General features: G+C 47.8%; 1 protein-coding gene across 1 annotated transcript in view; it reads left to right on the plus strand.

Annotated features, from left to right (window-relative positions):
- Positions 1–10245: 10245 nt before the first annotated feature.
- Positions 10246–24341, plus strand: part of LOC123350254 (deleted in malignant brain tumors 1 protein-like) — a 72784-nt gene continuing 58688 nt past the window's right edge. Inside the window, exons 1-2 of the mRNA XM_044988744.1 lie at positions 10246–10267; positions 19321–19650. Coding sequence (XP_044844679.1) covers positions 10246–10267; positions 19321–19650 — 352 coding nt within the window. The remainder of the gene's footprint in view (positions 10268–19320; positions 19651–24341) is intronic.

The following is a 24341-nucleotide window of genomic DNA, read 5'->3' on the forward strand; positions in this document are numbered from 1 at the left end:
CAATGACTGTGGATCTCAATCCTTATGGCTTAAGGTTTCCCCCTCTTGAAACCCAAAGCAGATCTGAGATGAAGAAGGATCGTGTCCCAGGTTCTTATACATTTCCAGCAGCCTTTCGGCCTGAGAAAACAATAGGCTTAACTCCTTCTCCCAAACATCCTGGCAATTAGCACAGAGTAATTTATCCATTAAACAGTTCAGATACAGGTTAGCACAACCTTCAAAGAGACACATAGACAATAATACTATTTCACTCAAGTATCATCATAAATGTTAATATTCCTCTTTTGATCTTTGAATTAAAACTATAGCAATAGACAAGACTTGTTTGCTTGCATCACAAGACCTGAGCAAACATTTCCCCTTCTACCTCTAACAATGCAGACTTGCATTTCAAAGCTCTAGTCATTTACATATCTTCCTAACCCGTCCTCAAGGTTCACCCATGGGTCAGGTCAGTCTATGAGTTAATTAACTCTTTCTGGCCCTTTCCCCTTTCAATGAGATATTATATCACAGTCATAACGTCACAACCGTGGCTTAAGAACCCTGTAAAAGAAGCAGTGAGAGATAAAAAGACTTCCTTTAAAAATTGGAAGTCAAATCCTAGTGAGGCATAGAAAAGAGCATAAACACTGCCATAGTAAGTGCAAGAGTGTAATAAGAAAAGCCAAAGAGGATTTTGAAGAACGGCTAGCCAAAAACTCCAAAGGTAATAACAAAATGATTTTTAATTAAATCAGAAGCAGGAAGCCTGCTAAACAACCAGTGGGGCCCCTTGACGATCGATATACAAAAGGAGCGCTTCAAGACGATAAAGTCATTGTGGAGAAACTAAATGGATTCTTTGCTTCAGTCTTCACGGCTGAGGATGTTAGGGAGTTTCCCAAACCTGTGCCGGCTTTTGTAGGTGACAAATCTGAGGAACTGTCACAGATTGAAGTGTCACTAGAGGAAGTTTTGGAATTAATTGATAAACTCAACATTAACAAGTCACCGGGACCAGATGGCATTCCCCCAAGAGTTCTGAAAGAACTCAAATGTGAAGTTGCAGAACTATTAACTAAGGTTTGTAACCTGTCCTTTAAATCGGCTTCTGTACCCAATGACTGGAAGTTAGCTAATGTAACACCAATATTTAAAAAGGGCTCTAGAGATGATCCCGGCAATTACAGACCGGTAAGTCTAACGTCAGTACCGGGGTAATTAGTCGAAACAATAGTTAAGAATAAAATTGTCAGACACATAGAAAAACATAAACTGTTGAGCAATAGTCAACATGGTTTCTCTAAAGGAAAATCGTGTCTTACTAATCTATTAGAGTTCTTTGAAGGGGTCAACAAACATGTCGACAAGGGGGATCCAGTGGATGCAGTGTACTTAGATTTCCAGAAAGCCTTTGACAAGGTCCCTCACCAAAGGCTGTTATGTAAATTTAGTTGTCATAGGATAAAAGGGAAGGTCCTTTCATGGACTGAGAACTGGTTAAAAGACAGGGAACAAAGGATAGGAATTAATGGTAAATTCTCAGAATGGAGAGGGGTAACTAGTGGTGTTCCCCAAGGGTCAGTCCTAGGACCAATCCTATTTAATTTATTCATAAATGATCTGGAGAAAGGGGTAAACATTGAGGTGGCAAAGTTTGCAGATGACACGAAACTGCTCAAGATAGTTAAGACCAAAGCAGACTGTGAAGAACTTGAAAAAGATCTCAAAAAACTAAATGATTGAGCAACAAAATGGCAAATGAAATTGAATGTGGATAAATGTAAACTAATGCATATTGGAAAAAATAACCCCAACTATACATACAATATGATGGGGGCTAATTTAGCTACAGCGAGTCAGGAAAACTGTTTTGGCGTCATCGTGGATAGTTCTCTGAAGATGTCCACGCAGTGTGCAGAGGCGGTCAAAAAAGCAAACAGGATGTTAGGAATCGCTAAAATGGGATAGAGAATAAGACTGAGAATATATTATTGCCTTTATATAAATCCATAGTACGCCCACATCTCGAATACTGCGTACAGATGTGGTCTCCTCACCTCAAAAAAGATATACTGGCACTAGAAAATGTTCAGTAAAGGGTAACTAAAATGATTAGGGGTTTGGATAGGGAATCTCAGAGCATGGTGTTGTATCCCTCCCCATCATGGCTAATAGCCACTGATGGACCTATTCTCCAGGAATTTATCTAGTTCTTTTTAAAACCCTGTTATAGTTTTGGTCTTCACAGCATCCCCTGGCAAAAAGTTCCACGGGTTGACTGTACGTTGTGTGAAGAAGTACTTCCTCTTGTTTTTTTAAAACCTGCCTCCTATTAATTTCATTGGGTGACTGCTAGTTCTTGTGTTATGTTAAGGATTAAATAACATTTCCTTATTCACTTTCTTTACACCAGTCAAGATTTTATAGACGTCTATCATATCCCCCCTTAGTCATCTCTATTCTAAGCTGAAAATTCCCAGTCATTTTAATCTCTCCTCCTGTTTCATACCCCTAATAATTTTAGTTGCCCATGGGGTGACCAGATCTGCACACTGTATTCAAGGTGTGCACGTACCATGGATTTATATACAGGCAATATGATATTTTCTGTCTTATTATCTACCCCTTTCTTAATGATTCCCAACATTCCCTTTGCTTTTTTGACTGCCACTGCACGTTGAGTGGATGTTTTCAGAAAACTATCCACAATGATTCCAAGATCTTTCTTGAGTGTGTAATAGCTAATTCAGATTCCATCGTTTTGTATTGTGACAAAGTTCCTCCTCTATCTTGGTGGGTCCTGCGCAGATTTGCTCACCTCAGTGATCTTCCCCACAGTCTGGGTCAACTTCTCCTGTGTCTGATCAGGAGTTGGGAGGTTTCGGGGGAACCCGGGCCCGCCCTCTACTCCGGATCCCAGCCCAGGACCCTGTGGATTGCAGCTGTCTATAGTGCCTCCTGTACCAGCTGCATGACAGCTACAACTCCCTGGGCTACTTCCACATGGCCTCCTCCAAAAACCTTCTTTAGCCTCACCACAGGACCTTCCTCCTGGTGTCAGATAACACTTGTACTCCTTAGTCCTCCAGCAGCGCAGTGCAGCACACCCTCTCACTCTCAGCTCCTTGCGCCTCTTGCTCCCAGCTCCTCACACGCAGTTCCTCTTCTCTGGCTCCCCGCTCCCTGAGTGGAGTGAGCTCCTTTTTAAACCCAGGCACCCTGATTAGACTGCCTTGACTGGCTGCAGGTGTTCTAATCAGCCTGGCTGCCTTAATTGGTTCTAGCAGGTTCCTGATTACTCTAGTGCAGCCCCTGCTCTGGTCACTCAGGGAACAGAAAACTACTCATCCAGTGACCAGTATATTTGCCCTCTACCAGGCTCCTGTAGCCCACTGGCCTGGGTCTGTCACAGTATGTATAGTTTAGATTTTTTTCCAATGTGCATTACTTTGCATTTATCAACATTGAATTTCATCTGCCATTTTGTTGCCCAATTACTCAGCTTTGTGAGTTCCCTTTGAAACTTTTTGCAGTCTGCCTGGGACTTAGAATCATAGAATGTCAGGGTTGGAAGGGTTCTCAGGAAGTCATCTAGTCCAACGCCCTGCTCAAAGCAGGAGCAATCCCCAACGAAATCATCCCAGCCAGGGCTTTGTCAAGCCTGACCTTAAAAGCCTCTAAGGAAGGAGATTCCACCACCGTCCTAGGTAACTCATTCCAGTGCTTCACCACCCTCCTAGTGAAAAAGTTTTTCCTAATATCCAACCTAAACCTCCTGCACTGCAACTTGAGACCAATACTCCTTGTTTTGTCATCTGGTACCACTGAGAACAGTCTAGATCCATCCTCTTTGGAACCCCCTTTCAGGTAGTTGAAAGCAGCTATCAAATGCCCCCTCATTCTTCTCTTCTGCAGACTAAACAATCCCAGTTCCCTCAGCCTCTCCTCATAAGTCATGTGCTCCAGTCCCATAATCATTTTTGTTGCCCTCTGCTGGACTCTTTCCAATTTTTCCACATCCTTCTTGTAGTATGGGGCCCAAAAATGGAAACAGTACTCCAGATGTGGCCTCTGTTAAGTCCTTGGGGCAGCCGGTGTAGGAAACAATCACTTGAGGCCAGAGAGCAGACAGCTAACCAAAACCTCCATTTTATTTACAGAAACGGAGAGCTCACTCAGCCAGTTGAAACCGGCTGAGCTATCCCTTAATAGTCTAACTCAGTTGCCATAGTAACAAAACCCATGACAACCAAATACACAACATATTCCTCCCCCCCTAATAAGAACATCCCCTAAATAAAACACACACTAAACTAGAGAAGGAGGGTAGACTGCCTCCATTCCCGGCTAAACCCTGGGGATTATTTTGCCCCATAACCGTGGGTTCGCCCTAACTAAAGATCCAGCCGATGAGGAGGCCTTCTGTCTCTAGGTGGATTACGGTGAACTTCTGGTGTTGTTGCACCCAAAAGTACTAGGGGCTCAGGGTCCGCAGCATGAATAGGTGAGGAGATGGTATCAGCTCGTGCTGGGCAAAGGGGTATCTCAGCTGCCGGCAGTAATGGAGGAGAACAGTCAGGAACAGGTGACTCATGATTCGGTGTCTCACCAGGAGGGGTGAAGTCAGACCCCTCAACTGCAGATGGGTCCTGAAGTCTGGCATGACCTGGCAACAGCTGATCTACATGTCGCCGCCAGTTAAGATTCTCTGCAGTCCGGACTGTATAGGAAACAGGTCCTGTTTGAGTGATGACTGTGGCCGGGACCCATTTAGCTCTGGAAGTATAATTCCGAGCCAAAACTGGCTGTCCTGGGCTAAAGGTTCGGTCTTTTGCTCTGGGTGCCCGTCTGATGACTTGATATTGCTGCTGATGTTGCACAGTTTGTCTGGGTTCAGAAGGTTTCAGCAGATCAAAGCAAGTGCGCAGCTGTCGTCCCATCATTAGAAAGGCCGGAGATGCGTGGGTCGTAGCATGAGGTGTGTTTCTATAGGAAAGTAAGAAGGTATCCAGACGCTTTTGAATGGAGTGTTGTCCCTTTGCTGATTTCAAAGCGTTTTTCATTGTCTGCACAAATCTTTCAGCTAATCCGTTGGTGGACGGATGATATGGTGCTGACGTGATGTGGTGTATCCCATTTGCCTTCATAAAATTTTGAAACTCCTGAGAGACGAACTGCGGTCCGTTGTCGCTCACAAGTTGTTCTGGCAGACCAAAATGACTAAAGAGTCCTCGTAGTTTTTGGATAGTACTCTCTGCAGTAGTGGACTGCATTATAGAGACTTCTGGCCATTTAGAATGGGCATCTACTGCCACCAAGAACATGCTTCCTTCAAGGGGGCCAGCAAAGTCAACGTGAATACGTTGCCACGGGTTTTCAGGCCAGTCCCATGGGTGTAGGGGTGCCCACTGGGGTGCATTCCTCACACCCTGACATGACATACAAGCTTTTGCCTTCTTTTCAATAGCACTGTCCAATCTAGGCCACCAAAAATAGCTTCGTGCAATTTCCTTCATGCGCACTATTCCACAGTGACCGGAATGTAGCTGTTCTAACATCTGTGATCTCAGGGGTGGTGGAATAATGGCACGCCTCCCCCACAACAAACAACCAGATTGGACAGATAACTCCGTCCCCCTGGACATGTAGGGAACAAGGTCGGGTGAGACCGGAGAGGTTTGTCGAGATTTTCCATGCATCACCAGGTCCATAACTTGGGATAATACTGGGTCAACGCGGGTTGCCTTCTTTATCTGAGTAGCAGTGATGGGTGTATTCTCTACCTGTTCAAAGTAGAAGATTTCCTTTTGGGCACTATCTTGATGTTTGACCGGTAAAGGCAACCTTGAGAGGCCATCTGCATTGCCGTGCAGAGTGGATTTCCGATATTTGATTTCATATGTGTGTGCAGAAAGTATCAATGCCCAACGTTGCATACGACTAGCAGCTAATGGGGGAATGCCTGTGTAGGGTCCAAAAATTGATGTCAGAGGTCGATGGTCTGTAAGAAGAGTAAACTTTCGCCCAAACAGGTAATGATGAAACTTCCTAATTCCAAAAACAATTCCTAATGCCTCACGTTCGATTTGGGCGTAGTTAGTTTCTGCTTTGCTTAGAGTGCGTGAAGCAAAAGCAATAGGTCTTTCTTCTCCCGAAGGCATAATGTGTGACACGACCGCTCCCACTCCATAAGGGGAAGCATCGCAGGCCAATTGCAGGGGTAAGGATGGATCAAAGTGCGTTAGAACTTCAGAATTTAACAATGCATCCTTAGCTTTGTTAAATGCAACATCACAGGCTTCAGTCCACTTCCAGGCCTTATTCTGCCCAAGGAGCTCATGAAGTGGTTTTAGCAGTGTGGCTAACTGTGAGATGAACTTTCCATAATAGTTCAGTAGTCCTAGAAATGAGCACAGCTGGCTTACATTTCGAGGTGGGGGAGCCTCCACAATAGCTTTAACTTTTGCAGGGGCCTTATGAAGACCTGCAGAATCGATGATGTGTCCCAAATATTCAACAGAGGGCTTGAAGAATTCACACTTGTCTTTGCGAACTCGTAGGCCATACTCTTCCAGTCTTTGTAGGGTAGCCTCTAAATTCCTTAAGTGATCCTCTTCATTTCTTCCAGTGACCAGGATATCATCCAGATAGCACTGAACTCCTGACAAGCCACACAAGATCTGGTCCATAGCCCTCTGGAACAGGGTGGGAGCCGATGTGATTCCGAAGGGTAGGCGACAGTATCGATAAAGCCCCTTATGAGTCACAATAGTCAACAGCTCTTGGGACTTTTCATCGACGTGCATCTGTAAATATGCTTGACTCAGATCAATCTTACTGAACTTTTGTCCCCCAGCCAGGCCTGCGAAGAGGTCATCGATGCGGGGAAGCGGGTATTGCTCTGCACACAACACTGGGTTGACAGTGACTTTAAAATCACCGCAAATCCGGAGAGAGCCATCTTTCTTCACTATTGGAACGATAGGAGTGGCCCATGAGCTATGGGTAACTGGTATTAGGACTCCATTGGTGACCAGGCGCTCCAGGTCTGCTTCAACTTTTGGCCTGATGGCATATGGCACAGTTCGGGCTTTCAGATATTTTGGTGGACTGCCAGGTTTAATGTTCAATGTCACAGTGATTCCCTTCATACTTCCCAAAAACAGCAGCATGTTTCCTTAGTATAGGGGTTAGACTGGTTTCTTCTTTAGTCATCCGGTGCACTTCTGCCCAGTTCAGCTGAATCTTCCCAAGCCAAGACCTACCCATTAAGGCTGGGTAGTTACCTCTCACCACAAACAGTGGCAATTTAGCCGCCTTTCCATTGAGCTCCACCTTAACATCAATAGTGCCCAACATGGGCACAGCTTCACCTGTATACGTCTTCAGAACAGTTTTTGTTGCCTTAAGCGGAAGATGCTGTAGCTTTTCCTTATACACAGTCTCAGGAACCAGCGAGGCAGCTGCACCGGTGTCTAGTTCCATGCGTATAGGTTTGCCCTCCAATAAGGGGGTTACCCAGTATTCATGTGAGCCCGCTGCCAAAGACAAAACATGCAGTGGCACTTCCTCTTGTGAGGAGGTGTCACCTTGATCATCCTGGGTCTGCTCTAGGGTATGCAAGGTTCCTCTTTTTGTCGGCCAGACCACAGGCCTCTTTTTCTTTTGTTTACAGGCATACTCAATGTGTCCCTTTTTGCCACAGTGTCGACACACCAGGTCCTTACACCAGCATTCTGATGCCTGGTGACCCAGCTTACCACAGCGGTCACATTCTTGACTCTGCACCGTTTTGTGGGTCAGTTCTTGTGACACTTTTTGCACCCTAGGGGATGCACCGATGTATTGTGCCTCCCTTGTAGCCAGTTCCATGGAGACAGCAATATCAACAGCCTTCTGTAATGTAAGCTGAGCCTCTGTCAGTAGGCGCTTCCGTATAGCTTCACTGCAGAGGCCACACACTAACCTGTCACGCAGGGCATCATTTAACATCTCTTTAAATTCACAGTGTTCTGCTAGCTTTTTTAAAATGGCTACAAATTGTACAACTGTTTCATCTTCCTTTTGGTCTCTTTTGTGGAACCTATATCTTTCAGCAATTACCAGTGATTTTGGGGAGAAATGAGACCCCAGGATTTCCACAATGTCATTGTAAGATTTAGTCTGAGGCTTAACAGGGTGCAGTAAGCTGTGTAGCAGAGAGTAGGTTTTAGCCCCTACAACAGTTAAGAATATTGGCACCTTCTTCGCTTCTGTAATGTCATTTGCAATACCAAAAAGCTCAAAACGCTCAGTATACGCATGCCACTGCTCTGTATTCTCATCAAAAGGCTCCAGGGGCCTGGTCAGAGTAGCCATGATTTTTAGTTTCACTTTCACAGTCAGTGCAAACAAGGAGCTTTTTTTCTTTGTTTGGTCTTTACCTTGACTTCTACTTCCTTCTGTTACTGGAGCAGCACCAGGATCCCATCCTCGTCGCCAGTGTTAAGTCCTTGGGGCAGCCGGTGTAGGAAACAATCACTTGAGGCCAGAGAGCAGACAGCTAACCAAAACCTCCATTTTATTTACAGAAACAGAGAGCTCACTCAGACGGTTGAAACCGGCTGAGCTATGCCTTAATAGTCTAACTCAGTTGCCATAGTAACAAAACCCATGACAACCAAATACACAACAGCCTCACCAATGTCGAATGGAGGGGAATGACCACGTCCCTCGATCTGCTGGCAATGCCCCTAATTATACAGCCCAAAATGCTGTTAGCTTTCTTGACAACAAGGGCACACTATTGACTCATATCCAGCTTCTTGTCCACTGGAACTCCTAGGTCCTTTTCTGCAGAACTGCTTCCTAGCCATTCGGTCCATAGTCTGTAACAGTGAATGGGATTCTTCCATCCTTAACTATCTTGAGTAGTTTTATATCATCTGCAAATTTTGCCACCTCACTGTTTACCCATTTTTCTAGATCATTTATGAGTATGTTGAACAGTAATGGTCCCAGTACCTCAGGGATACCACTATTTATTTCTCTCCATTCCGAAAAACTGATAATGTATTCCTACCCTTTGTTTCCCACCTTTTAACCAGATCCATGAGAGGACTTTCCCCTTATCCCATGATGGCTTACTTTTCAAAAGTCAATTTAAATTAAATACATTTTTTTTAAATTATATTTTGTTAGAAATCTAGACCTGTTATATGTTTTGGTATAACTTGTATTATCCTTCTGTTAAATTTGCATTATCCTAACAAAACATTTTACTTTATTCATATCTCTTTTATATATCTCATCGGCTCTGACACCCCCCCTGTAAATTCAAAGACCCCCCAAATTTCAGGTTCTGGGGAAACCACTGAGAGGGAGGGAGGAAGGGGGGAGGCTGTGCACCACAAGACAGCTGATTGCCACGGGCAGGAGGCGGGGGGAGTAGGGGGAAGACGGTTATTCCTGGGGGCCACTGGCAGGCGGGAGACACTGGGGGGAATAGGGGAGCTGATGGGGGGCTGCCAGCCTGTTTAATACCTGTATTAAATTGCTTGTTTAAAATTGTTTAAAATGTATATAATGCCTTTTGTCTGGCAACATTTTTTTTCCTGGAACCTGATCCCCCCTATTTACATTAATTCTTATCGGGAAATTGGATTTTTTTAACATCAATTTGCTTAAAGTCGCATTTTTCAGGACCATAACTACAACGTTAAGTGAGGAATTACAGTATTCGACACGCATCGCCACCTAGTGGCTGAGCAGTATACTACAGCTTAGCACTCCATTAGACAGCATGTGGGGCTGTCAAACTCCAGGTTGTGGGGGAGCCAGGCGTGAGGGGAGCAGGGTGTGGGGGTCCTTCAGAGGTGCAGGCAGTGTGAAAGGAGGTGGCTTGGTTTGGAAGGGCTGGTGCAGTGTCACTGGTTCTGACGTCGCTCACCAGGTCTTGTGTTTTGCTAGCTACTTAGGGCTCTTCTGCACTGGAAAGATTACAGTGGCACGGTGGCAGCTCTGCAGCAACAGCACTTCTGTGTAGATGCGACCGATGCCGACAGGAGGGGCAGGAGGGTCAATCCACCTCTATGAGAGGCAGTAGATAGGTCACTGAAATACAACATGCAGCTGAGTCTTTTCTCTCAGTGCATCAAGAGATGTGAGGGGAGAGCTCACTCAGGCCACGGCTTACATCAGCCAATGTTTGGAGATCCCCATGGTGACCAGCCATGGAGACAGAGACTTACCTCATTTCTTTGCTTTCTTCCAGCTTCCATGACAGGATTCCCCATGACAGGTAAATATAAACATAGGCAGAGGGTGTGAAGTCTGTCCAGATGTGTGGGGTGCATGCTGCAGGGTACAGCTATCTCATAAATTGGGGTGAGGAAGAGATGAGTTAAGGTTATTTAATCTAGTCATTCAAGTGTAGGACTGGAGACCTGGGTTCAACTTCTGCCTCCACCAGACTCACCCCATGGTCTCAGCCCATCACTTCCTCACTACATGTCCTAGTTTCCCCACAAGTGAATTGTTAACAAGGTGGGCTGTGTGGCAGAGTACAGGGCATTCTGGCTGTTGGATACCGGTGGTAATCCGCAGCCATCCAGCATCCGAAGGGCTCACCCTTGCCCAGTAAGGCTGATTGAAATTTTGGCTCTGGCAGTGGCTGTTTGAGCTGTGCCACCTCACTGTTTACTTATTTTTCTAGATCATTTATGAATATGTTGAACAGTACTGGTCCCAGTACCAACCCCTGAGGGATACCACTATTTATCTCTCTCTATTCTGAAAAACTGATAAGTTATTCCTACCCTTTGTTTCCCACCTTTTAACCATATATTGATCCATGAGAGGACTTTCCCCTTATCCCATGATGGCTTACTTTTCAAAAGTCAATTTAAATTAAATACATTTAAAAAATATATATATAATGTTAGAAATCTAGACCTGTTATATGTTTTGGTATAACTTGTATTATCCTTACGTTAAATTTGCATTAGCCTAACAAAACATTTACTTTATTCATATCTCTTTTTTATATCTCATCAGCTCTGACACCCCCCCATAAATTTGAACACCCTCCCTAATTTCAATTTCTGGGGAAACCACTGGGAGGGAGGAAGGGGGGAGGCTGTGCACCAGAAGACAGCTGATTGCCACTGGCAGGAGTCGGGGGGATTAGGGGAAAGGCGCTGATCCCTGGGGGCCTCCGGCGCATGGGAGGCGCTGGGGGGAGTAGGGAATCTGATGGGGGGCTGCCAGCCTGTTTAATAGCTGTATTAAATTGCTTGTTTAAAATTGTTTAAAATGTATATAATGCCTTTTGTCTGGTGAAATTTTTTTTCCCTGGAACCTGATCCCCCCCTATTTACATTAATTCTTATGGGGAAATTGGATTCGCTTAACATTGTTTTGCTTAAAGTCGCATTTTTCAGGACTATAACGACAACATTAAGTGCGGAATTACTGTATTTTACACACATCACCACCTAGTGGCTGAGCAGTATAATACAGTTTAGCACTCCATTACACAGCATGTGGGGCTGTCAAACTCCAGGTTGAGGGGGAGCCAGGCGTGAGGGGAGCAGGGGTCCTTCAGAGTTGCAGGCAGTGTGAAAGTAGGTGGCTCAGTTTGGAAGGGCTGGTGCAGTGTCACTGGTGTAACTTTAGTGCCCTCGTGGCCAAGATGGAGTCTGCTCTGCAGGCAGCTCTGGCCAAGAGACAGTGCATGCAGGAATGCAGCAGGAGAAATCCCCTCCACCCCAGGGGCACATGTTCCAAACCCCGCAGAGTGAACACACCCACCAAACAGGAAAAGTAGAATGGATATAACAAGGGAGATATTTATTTACAGAGGACTGAGAGGAGAAAAACAACAAGGGGAAATATAGGGGGAGCAGTAAAACAGGGCTGCATTCAAACCAAAACCCCACGGGCCCAGTGATAGCACAGTCTGGAAGGGCAGACACTGACCAATGTGTCTGCACACAGAGTTCAGGAGGCCTGAGCAAAGTTCCAGTCCGGTGGTGAGTCTTGGGTGCTCCCGGTCGTCTTCGGCGCCAGTGAACTCTCCCCAGCAAACCCCTCCGGTGCCCTCTTCTGCCGCTCTGTGCAAAGCCCCACAGAGCGACCATCTCCCCACTTAACTAGCTAGCAGCCTCCCTCCTTGTTCCCAATGCAGAGTCACAAGCCCCAGTACTCACAGCCCCACGCAGCTCTGGGCAGCCGTGATACTGGGTCCAGCTCTGGCCTGTCCTTCTCGGGCGATTCTTCCCTGGCACAGGGCAGCTCCTGGCTCCTGTCCTGGGCTGTCCCCGATCGGGCCTGTCCTCGTCAGGCCTCAGGCAGGTTCTCCTGCTCCCTTCTCCAGGGCCAGCCGTGCTGCCTCTCCCTCTCTCCCTGGAGCTCCACCCTTGCCCCCTGGAGTTTCCCTCCTTTTTTCTTACTCTCCCCCTCCCGCCTGGGAAAAAGATTTAAAGGGGCCATGCTCTCTAAACCCCAAAGGGGTTACACTCTCCCCCCCCAAAAGAAATAATCCTTGATGTCCCCATCAAGGTAGGCAACTTTAAGCCGTGGATCCCCAGCAGGAGACCAAGGGTCCCCATTCATCAGAAGCATTCCCATCATCCATCCCACAGGCCCCCGAGGGGTGGAACAGGTTTCCCATGAGGCAGCTCGCCCCCCGTGGCACCCCAGAAATCTGTAGGTCACTGGGTTCCCCTAAACGATCATACGTCAGCACACACCTGGGCTTCCCTTCCCTAGAGGAACGTCTAGGCTGGCTGTCGGGTGTTGGCTGAGATGACACCACTGGACATGGAGGCAAGATGATGGGACCTTGAGGCACAAATTCGAGTGCATCTAGGTTTGAAGTGGCTGTTTGGGGTACAGGGTTCTCTGCCTGCACTGAGCCTTCCTCATCATGTTCTTGGGGGGTCTCCACAGCTTGGGACAGTGAGGCCTCGGGAGTGCTCAGTGTGGGTTCTTCCCCTTCACCATCTCTTTGCGTGACAACAAAAGGATCCATTAGGGTTGGGGCATTCCCAACTGGATGTTCACCAAACTCTATTTCATCCTCACTCTCTGAGGAGCTGGGTGTTTGCAGAGGAAAGGTATATTTCCGTCGTTGGGACCGCGTCTGACTTGCAGGGCCAGGAGTCTCAGAATCTGTGGAAATATCCTCACAGGGAAACAATACTTGTCCTATAGGTAACAGATGATTCCGGTGGAGAGTTTTGGTGGGGCCGCGACTGCCCTCAGGACGTATGCGATACACTGGTAGATCCCCAAGTTTCTTCTCTATAATGTACGGGTGTGACTCCCAACGATCTGCAATTTTGTGTTTCCCCTGTAGTCCGAGATTTCGGGCCAAAACTCGGTCACCAACCAGAATCTCCTGTTGCCTCACTCGCTGATCATATCGGGTTTTATTCTTTTGATTCTGGTGACCAGCTGCTTGCGTCGCTATTCGATAAGCCTTTTTCAGTTGATCTCTTAAGCGAGTCACATACCCCAAGTATGGTTTTGGGAGTGCCCCATCTGAAGACACTCCAAAACAGAGACTGATCGGCAACCGGGCCTCTCGACTGAACATTAACGTGTATGGTGTGAACCAAGTTGCATCGTGTCGAGTGCAGTTATATGCATGTACCAAATGCTCCACGTGCTGGCTCCAGTATTTTTTCTGCAGAGGCTCCAGAGTTCCCAGCATGTTCAGTAGTGTGCGGTTGAATCGTTCTGGTAGTGGATCCCCTTGGGGATGATAAGGGGTGGTGCGTGATTTTTTTATCCCCATGATCTTACAAAGTTCTTTTATTAACCGACTTTCAAAATCCCGTTCCTGATCTGAGTGTAATCTGGCGGGCAACCCATAGTGGACGAAGAACTTTTCCCACAGGATCTTGGCAACCGTGGAAGCTTTTTGATCTTTGGTGGGATAAGCCTGGGCATAACGAGTAAAATGGTCAGTGACCACCAAGATATTTGCAGTACCCCGGCGGTCAGGCTCTAATGACAGAAAGTCCATAAAGACAAGCTCCATGGGTGCAGAACTCGTGATGCTGACAAGATGAGCCGCTTGCTTAGGCAGAGTCTTTCGCTGGATACATCTGGTGCAGGTGCGAATATGGTGGGCGATGTCAGGCCCCATTCAGGCCCAAAAGAATCTTGCCTTAACTAGGGCCTCCAATCGCTCAATTCCCAGATGCCCCATTCAATCGTGGCAGGCCTCTAACACACCTTGCCGGTACTTTTGTGGTAGCACCAACTGCTTATGGTGAGGCCTCTGAGGATGCTTCTGCCCTCGGTAAATTTGTCCATCCCGAACCAATAAGCGATCCCATTCTTTCAGCAAAAGGGCCTCCTCTGGGTGACTCGGTCGAATAGCCCTGGGATCTTTTCCCCTTTCCAATGCATAAAGGATGTCCTTCATCTGTGGATCAGCTCGCTGGGCATGCTCCACCTCTCGATCCTCCAGTTTGGACAGCTGTGGGTCCTGTACTCTAGTAAAACTTGAGTAGGCTATGGGTATGGCTTCTGGTGGTGCACCCAGACAGTCAATTGCTCGTTCTCCATTGGCTGTGGATTTTTCCTCCACAATGGATACCCGTTGGCATAAATCTCTCAGTTCAGAGGTCCCCACATTCATCTGATCATTGGGTAATAAATCCTTAGAGTGAGGCTGCCGAGACAAGGCATCTGCATCCATGTTTGTTCGACCGGGTCGATACTGCAGAGTGAAATCATAGGCAGAGAGTGCCGCTAACCACCGGTGCCCTGCTACGGATAATTTTGCTGTTGTCTTGATGTATGTCAAAGGATTATTATCAGTTTTTACAGTGAACTTGGCCCCATAGAGGTAGACATGGAACCTCTCTGTGATGGCCCATTTCAATGCCAGGAACTCCATTTGATGTGCAGGGTAGTTTCTCTCAGGCGGTGTGAGACCTCGACTTGCAAATGCTACCGGTCGGAGTTTGCCCTCACGCTCTTGATAAAGGACTGCACCTAAAGCAGTGTAGCTTGCATCAACATGAAGTTCATACGGCTGGGTGGGATCAGCGTACACCAAAACAGGTGCTTGCGTGACCTGTGATCCGCTGTCCAGCAATGCCTCACACAATCGTCCTTCTATACGAACAGGTACTATAGCTTGGGGGCCTATCAGCCCACGAGGGTAGCCTCTGTTTGTGGTTTTTTCTGGGGAGCCTTGGAATTTCAGGGTCTTGGGTTGCTCCTTCCCCAAGCCCTGTTGGTGTTTCCCTGAAGCCTCCTAATGGTCTGCTGCAATCTCTGAGATACCCTTGCATGATCTGTCTTATTTTGACAGTCCAAGGCATAGTGACCATCTCTTTCACAGTTATAACAGCAACCTTCTCGCTGGCCATCACCCCTCCTGCTACTCTCCCCTCTTGAGGATGGCACAGTATGTCCCTGAGCCTTCATCATGGCCACTTCTCGGGTCAAATCTCTCAGTGCTGCTGCCACTGATGGGGCATCTTCCATCTCTCCAAGCACTGTGATGGTGTGACTCCCTGCCATCTTCGGCTGCACCACTGCATCCACTTGCAACAATCGCTCCTCCTCCTCACGTATCTCTCGAATGAGCTTGTGGAATGGGGGTGGGTTTGGGCCCGCTCCCTCAGCTGCAGTCGCCACAACATCAACCCATCTTGTCGGGTGCCCCGGAGGATTTGGTCCAACCTAGCGAAATCAATGCACTTGGTGGGGATGCCCGCCTTCCGCACTACCTGCTGTAGCAAATCCTCTAGTCTCCTGATGAAATCAGACAATTGTTCGTGGGGCTCCTGATAGGTATGGCGGAAACGATAATACAGGTCTTCACTGCTATCAGTAGCACCGTAGATACTCTCAAGAGTGGTTAAATAGTCTTGCACTGTGGCAGTTGGTTGTGAGTCTTTCAGGGCTTGGATAATTCGCATGGCCGGTCCCTTCAGACTCTCAAGCACACGTTTCCGCTTCTCAGTATCAGAGCATTCCCACTCTTGGACAAGTAGCACCGTAAAATCCCTCCAGGTGTCATAATAATCCTCCCCTGAGGGTACAGGTGACACCCCTGAGAATGAACGTAGCCACTTGTATGGTGCACTTTCATATACCGGCTTCAATGCATCTTTGAGAGCATTTCCCAGCTCTTTGGCCCATCCCACCAGGCTGGGTGCTGCAGGTGTTGGAGCCCCTCCTAATGCTAAAATTAATTCTTCTCTTGTCCGCTTCTCCTCTACCATCAGAGCTTGCAATTTCTGCGCTAAAGAATCTACCTCAAGTGACACAGGCACACTAGGAGGGGACTGCTCTGCCCCGAGAATTGTCCAGGGGATACCTTCTACTTTCACCTCTTTGGGCACTTTATCAAGATCTGCTTCCTTTGAGTGAGTACATACTGCTACCATGCCCTGCACTTTGCGGTTGTAAATACGGGTGTGGACCTTTACCCTCCCCAGTATTTCAGCTGCATCTAGGCTTTCCTCAATTTCATTTGGTTCCATCTCTTCTGGGAACCCTGCCACCAGCACAGCTTTGGTTACTGGGATTCGTGCCCCTCGGCACAGGTCTTCTAATAATCCTCTCTCCATTTTTTTTTTTACTGAGATGAAAGTCATTCAGGAGTTTCTTTGCTCTGTGAAGAAGAGCCCAGGGTGCACAACACAGGGGTGTGGGTATATGTGTGTGTACTGCAAATTCCCCGTACGGGCCACCAAGTGTAACTTTAGCACCCTCGTGGCCAAGATGGAGTCTGCTCTGCAGGCAGCTCTGGCCAAGAGACAGCACGTGCAGGAATGCAGCAGGAGAAATCCCCTCCACCCCAGGGGCACCTGTTCCAACCCCCCCAGAGTGAACACACAAAATCAACAGGAAAAGTAGAATGGATATAACAAAGGGAGATATTTATTTACAGAGGACTGAGAGGAGAAAAACAACAAGGGGAAATATAGGGGGAGCAGTGAAACAGGGCTGCATTCAAACCAAAACCCCACGGGCCCAGTGATAACACAGTCTGGAATGGCAGACACTGAGCAATGTATCTGCACACAGAGTTCAGGAGGCCTGAGCAAAGTTCCAGTCCGGTGGTGAGTCTTGGGTGCTCCTGGTCGTCTTCGGCGCCAGTGAACTCTCCCCAGCAAACCCCTCCGGTGCCCTCTTCTGCCGCTCTGTGCAAAGCCCCACAGAGCGACCACCTCCCCACTTAACTAGCTAGCAGCCTCCCTCCTTGTTCCCAGTGCAGAGTCACAAGTCCCAGTACTCACAGCCCCACGCAGCTCTGGGCAGCCGTGATACTGGGTCCAGCTCTGGCCTGTCCTTCTCGGGCGATTCTTCCCTGGCACAGGGCAGCTCCTGGCTCCTGTCCTGGGCTGTCCCCGATCGGGCCTGTCCTCCTCAGGCCTCAGGCAGGTTCTCCTGCTCCCTTCTCCAGGGCCAGCCGTGCTGCCTCTCCCTCTCTCCCTGGAGCTCCACCCTTGCCCCCTGGAGTTTCCCTCCTTTTTTCTTACTCTCCCCCTCCCGCCTGGGAAAAAGATTTAAAGGGGCCATGCTCTCTAAACCCCAAAGGGGTTACACTGGTTCTGACGTCGCCCACCAGGACTTGTGTTTTCCCGGCTACTTAGGGCTCTTCTGTACTGGAAACATTACAGTGGCACAGTGGCAGCTCTGCAGCTACAGCACTTCTGTGTAGATGTGACTGACGCTGACAGGAGAGGCAGGAGGGTCAGTCCACCTCCTTGAAAGGCAGTAGATAGGTCACTGAAATACAATATGCAGCTGAGTCTTTTCTCTCAGTGCATCAAGAGATGTCAGGTGAGAGCTCACTCATGCCACGGCTTACGTCAGCCAATGTTTGGAGATTCCCAAGGTGTCCAGCCATAGAGACAGACACTTACCTCATCTCTTTCCTTTCTTTCAGCTTCCATGACAGGATTCCCCATGACAAGTAAATACAAACATAGGCAAAGGGTGTGGAGTCTGTCTGTATGTGTGGGGTGCATGCTGCAGGGTGCAGCTCTCTCATAAATTGGGGTGAGGTAGGGATAAATTAAGATTATTTAATCTAGTCATTAAAATTTAGGACTGGAGACCTATGTTCAAATCCTGCCTCCACCAGACTCACCCCATGGTCTCAGCCCATCACTTCCTCACTACGTGTCCTAGTTTCCCCACCAGTGATTTGTTAACAAGGCGGGCTGTGTGGCAGAGTGCAGGGCATTCTGGCTGTTGGATGCCGTTGGAAATCCCCAGCCATCCAAGATCCAAAGGACTCACCCTTGCCTAGTAAGGCTGATTGAAATTTTGGCTCTGGCAGTGGCTGTTTGAGCTGTGTCAGTCTGAGGTGACCCCAAATTTACCCTGGGATAGGATCTGCCCCAACAGATATTTTGTCTTTAGTTATTGTTAGACTTGTATCATCTCAGCTCTGGCTGTGGCTGGTGAGTGGCCCCACCCCTGCACAGGGCAAATGGAGGTGCTGTGTACTGACACTGGGGGCCGTGATGCTACCTGGGCCTGTGAGAGGTGGGGGTGGGGTACCAGGAGATGGGCTGCCATTGTGACGTCACCACAGGAGGGTGCTCAGTTCAGCATATGAGTGGCCCTGTCTGTCTGGACACTGTGGAATATAGAGGAGCTGAGTCAGCCCCAGGGGAGTCTTTGGGAAGCAGAACTACAGCCCCGTGAGGCTGCTGCTGTTGGCTCTGGTCAGGCAGGGTCATCGGGGTGCAGACGGGGAGGGAGCCCAGGCAGGGGCAAAGGGCAGTTCAGTCTCCTGACCAGTTTTTCCCATTTGCCCCACGGCTGGGAGCCGCTTAGACTGAGGGCTGGCCTGGCCTGCACCCACCTGTCCTGTCATGGAGGGGGATAACCCCCAGCAGATCATTTCACATTTTGGGCATCAGAGAGCTGCAATGGCTGTGACTTCCACTCACTACCAGCTTGGACCCAGGGCCCCAGACGTGAATGCCCAAGTGCCTGTTTCCCCCACACCAGTCACTGGGCTGAGCTGGATCGAAACGGGAAATGGTGCCCTCCGGGGAAGCAGCCCCAGGTCTCCTTCCCCCAATGTACTGCATCAGGTCATCCCCCTCGCACAGACTGTACCGGAGCCAGCATCCCCTGGAGAGAAAGACCCTGTGTCCCATTCTCCATCCCACGAGTCAGCTATTCCCCCATACCTGGGGCTGGATCAGAACTGGTGACCTCCAGAGAGGAACCCCGCAGTGTCCCATTCCCAGCCTACCTGAACCAACCAGTCTGCCACACTGGGACTGAATGGCAGCCAGAGCAAACTATACGGAACAAGCACCATCCCTGAGTGTTTATTCCCTTGGGTGTTTGCAGACTCAGGCATCTCAGAAGTGGCTCATCTACAACTGGTGAATGGTTCGAGTCGCTGTGCTGGGAGAGTCGAGGTGCTGTACGACCAGGTGTGGGGAACCGTGTGTGATGACGACTGGGACATAATTGATGCTGGAGTCGTGTGCAGGCAGCTGGACTGTGGGACGGCGTTATCAGCCCCAGGAGGGGCTCGATTTGGGCGAGGATCTGACCCTATCTGGCTGGATGATGTCACCTGCACAGGGACAGAAGTTGCCCTCTCCAGTTGCAGGGCTCGGCCTTGGGGAGACAACAACTGTAACCATGGAGAAGATGCCGGTGTTGTGTGCTCAGGTAACCTTCATCTACCACCCTGCCTGTTTCAGGGAGCAGGCTGGGAAGCACATTACGGGGCGTTGTCCTCTCACAGCCAGTACTGACGCCAGCACGGTGCTTGGGGCCTATGCTTCAGAGAGCAATTTGGCGGGTCCCGTAGAGAGCCCTCTCCTCTCAGTCTGTGCAGACCCTAATTGCCCTGTGCTGAAGGGAGCGGTGTCGGGGCTCAGTAGAGGACGCTCACACTTTCCTCTTGATGTCAGTGCTGTCCCCAAAGGCGGACCATGGTGCAGGTAGGGGTGAGTCAGTAGGGGGCTTTCTCCCTTTGCAGTTGTGCTGGCCCTAGTGCGGTGCCATGGGCCCCTCCAATGAGGAAGCCTTGTCTGTGCTTGCTGGGGGTCAGCTCCCTGACTCCCTTGGCCACAGGCCACACAAGGCCTTGTGGGGTGAAGGGTGACCTCTCTCCAGATTGGCAATATTCACCCTTCGGCCCACCGAGAGTCCCTTTGTAGCATCCAGTCCCTGTCTCGCTGACCATTCACAGCAGTCACAGATCTTCTGCTCCCAAAGGAACAAGGTCTCACGGTGACCCGTTGCACCTCCCATCTCTGCCCCGATCAACACACAGCCCTAGATTCCTTCATATTCACACCAAGGACAAGTGATTTCACAGGGTGTAGCGATTCAAGGGGTAGCAAGGAGACGGGTTGGAAAGAAATGGTTCCATGGCCCATAAAATCATACCACGCTGACTAGAGCCTGGCCTTTGTCTTTGCAAATTCTCAGGCCCCGACTGGGCCCAGACAGTGAATATAGCCTGTCTCCACGGCTGGGCTTTGTTCTTTGTGCTGATTGGCTCAGCCGAAGGGATTGCCATGGCGCAGGTGATAAGCTTCACTTCAACACCTCTGAGCATCATATTCTACATTTTACATCTCTCATCAACTATGTCCGATACAAACATCTTGTTCCCATTAGGTCAACCAGCGGGCTGCTGGCTCTTGGTAGATACCTCACATGCCACGTTTGTTGAGCTATTGTGCATATATCTCACCCAGGGGATTGCCATATAACTCTAGGCATCCCTGTGCCCTCTGCAGTTGGCATCTAGTTATCTGTGGGCAGACTCCTCTGTGGCAGAATGGGACCTGGGGAGCACCCCAGTATGGTGCTAAGGGTGTGTACTGCAGGGAGCTGGTTCGGGGTCACAGTAAGTGTCACTCTTCTCATGGTGTCAGTTCTGACCCCATTTCTCCCATGCAGTTGTACAGGCCTGTGCTGCAGGGAGCAGGATGGGGGCTCTTTTGGGGGTGATCTCCCCTCACAGTCAGTGCTGGCCGCAGTGCCTCAGCACAGTACTTAGGATCTGTGCTGCAGGGATCAGTATGTGAGAGACCCTCCCTATCACTGATCGCTCTGATCCCTCTGCCCCACTACAGCACAATGGGGTGCTGGGTAACCGGAGATCCCATTTGTGGGATTTGGCATTGAATGGATCCTGCAGCCACTGAGGGATCCCATTATGAAGTGTGGGATTCTTTTCCCCGTCACTCCGGGTGATCTACATCTCAGCTAATTACCCCTGAACCTGTAATATGCCCAACTGCTGTGACTAGAGACAGGTTCTTCCTCACTTCCTCTTCTACACTCTATTCCCCTTTGGGGGGAGGGATAGCTCAGTAGTTTGAGCATTGGCCTGCTAAACCCAGGGTTGTGAATTCAGTCCTTGAGGGGGCCACGTAGAGATCTGTGGCAAAAATTGGTTCTGCTAGTGAAAGCAGGGGGCTGGACTCAATGACCTTTCAAGGTTCCTTTCAGTTCTAGGAGATTGGTATATCTCCAATTATTATTAAATTTTTTATTACAGAGCCCATGAGTTTCTGTGCTCTGTCTCTCGTCTACTCTGTTCCACCCCACAGGTGGCTGCATGGTAGTGGTGGGGAGTAGGGCTGTCAAGTTATTAAAAAAAATTGTGATTAATTGTGAGATAAAAATTGTTCATGATTAATTGCACACGTAATCGCCCCTTTACACAATAATAGAATACAATTTATTTCAATTTTTGGGATGTTTTCTACATTTTGAAATACATTGCTTTCAAATACAATTCAGAATACAAAGTGTACAGTGCTCACTTTATATTTATTTTTTATTACAAATATTTGCACTGTAAAAAAGAAACACAAGAAATAGTATTTTCAATTCACCTTATGCAAGTACTGCAGTGCCAGCTCTTTATCTGGAAAGTTGAACTTACAAATGTAGAATGATTTACAAATAATAACTGCACAGCCTCTGTCATGTAAGCTGCTCCTTGGATTGTGCAACCGAATGACACTAGCCAATATCTCCGGTCCCAGACACTATCCTAGGAACCTCCATTTTGCAGTGTCCAGTTATGCCCGCTGGACACTGAGACCTTATATGAGTGTGTCAATTTAACAAAGAAATTGATATGTACCAGGCTTGTTATCCCAAGGGGAATCTCTGACACGCTTCAAACCAAACGCACTGCTTCAGGTAGAATAAACAAACCAATTTATTAACCATAAAGATAGATTTTAAGTGATTATAAGTCAAAGCAAAACAAGTCAGATTTGGTCAAATGAAGTAAAAGAAAAACCCATTCTAAGCTGATCTGGACATTTTCAATTCCCTTACAAACTTAGATGCTTCTCACCACAGGCTGGCTGGTTGCTCTTCAGCCAGGCTCTCCCCTTTGATCAGCGTTTCAGTCACTTGCTGGTGGTGGTGTATGTGGATGTAGCTGGAAGAGAGAAGAAGAGGATGGCAAACATCTCTCCTTTTTATCATGTTCTTTCTTCCCTCTTGGCTTTGTCCCCACCCCCGCCTTCAGAGTCAGGTGAGCATTACCTTATCGCAGTCCCAAACTAACCAAAGAAAGGTGGGTGACTCATTCGAGAGTCCAACACATCCTTTTGTTGCTGATTAGGCCAGTGTCCTTTGTTCCTGTGAGGCTGGGCTGGGTGTGTCCCATGCATGCCTTGATGAGGTGTGAACTGCCCCTCTGCTCTTAGAGAGTTTTTGCCTGTGCTTATTTTAAGCCATGAGGATACATTTTCAGGCTCTTAACTATATACATGAAATTATAACCTATAACATTACTGCAACAACAATTACTATAACATCACTATAAGAACAATCCTCGGTGCATCATGAGCCTTGCAAAGACACCCAGCATGACAAACTTTACATTGGAAACCACACCATCCTTTTATAAGGATGAGCATGGGGGTGCTCCCCCGAGGTACAGAGCGTCACAGGTACCTTCTTTGCATTTTGTCAAAACTGAAATGAAGGTGTTCTTAAAATGAGCAACATTTGCTGAGTCATCATCCCAGACTACTGTAACACGAAAGGTATGGCAGAATGCAGGTAAAATACATAGCAGGAGATGCACAATTCTCCCCTAAGAATTTCAGTCACTAATTACATTAACACCTTGCTTTTTTGACGAGCATCATGAATATGTTAGTATGTCGTCTGGAATGGTCGCCAAAGCATGAAGGAGCCTGGGAATGTTTAGCATGACACATAAATACCTTGCAATGCCACCTACAAAAGTGCCATGCAAACGCCTCTTCTCACTTTCGGGTGACACTGCAAATAAGAAGCAGGCAGCATTATCTCCCGTAAATGTAAACAAACTGGTTTGTCTGAGCGATTGGCTGAACAAGAAGCAAGACTGAGAGGATGTGTAGGCTCTAAGTTTTCCATTGGTTGGGTTTTTTTTGAGTGCAATTATGTAACAAAAAAAATTCTACATTTGTAAATTGCACTTTCACAATAAAGAGATTGCACTGCAGTATGAGGTGAATTGCAAAATACTATTTCTTTCACCATTTTTACAGTGCAAGTATTTGTAATCCAAAATACAGTAAAAGCTGTTTTTTCCAGCACTTCACCAACCGGAAAGCTCTATATATTGGCATTTCTGATCTTCATTGAAATACCGGTTTATAGTTCGGTTGGCGCAGGCAGGGCCACCCAGAGGATTCAGGGGGCCTGGGGCAAAGCAATTTCGGGGGCCCCTTTCTAAAAACAAAATGGCAATACTATATTCTCATGGGGGCCCCTGCTGGGTCTGGGGCAAATTGCTCCACTTGCTCCCTCCCCACCCCTACGGGCGGCCCTGGGAAAAATAAACCTTCCACATCTTGGCACAAACCCAGTTTTGAGAAAACTTCTTGACAAGGTATCACTGGTTCTCAGCATCAGCTAATGCTAAAAGGCACTAAAGCTCATTAAAAGGGTTGGACAAATATTTTCCATCAAAAGGTTTTTTGGTTTGAAAACTAGGAGTTTTTAAAAAGCAGAAAAAAATCACGGACAATGTCTGCTTTCCTTCAAAATTTGTTGTGGTTTTTTTAATGAAAAGCTGAAATTAGTCTGCCAAAACCTGTACATGGTTTGGGGTTTCAGAAGTGTGTGGCGAAATATTTGCTGCTTGCTTTGTTTGATTGTTTAAAGAAACAATAAAAAAACTCTGCTTAAAAAAAAATCCAAAACTTTTGAACCACCTCAGCTTGTCACCAAACGCCTGAGCTCATCCAGTCAGAGATTTTTTTCAGGTTTCTGATACTCTGCTGGCTTCCTTGACTCATATCTGTCTCCATAACTTTGGGTTCATTTAGCTCAGAACATACTGGGTCAAACCAAATGTCCATCCAGCCCAGTATCCTGTCTAT

This window comes from Mauremys mutica, chromosome 15 (assembly GCF_020497125.1).
Source record: "Mauremys mutica isolate MM-2020 ecotype Southern chromosome 15, ASM2049712v1, whole genome shotgun sequence".
NCBI lineage: Eukaryota > Metazoa > Chordata > Testudines > Geoemydidae > Mauremys > Mauremys mutica.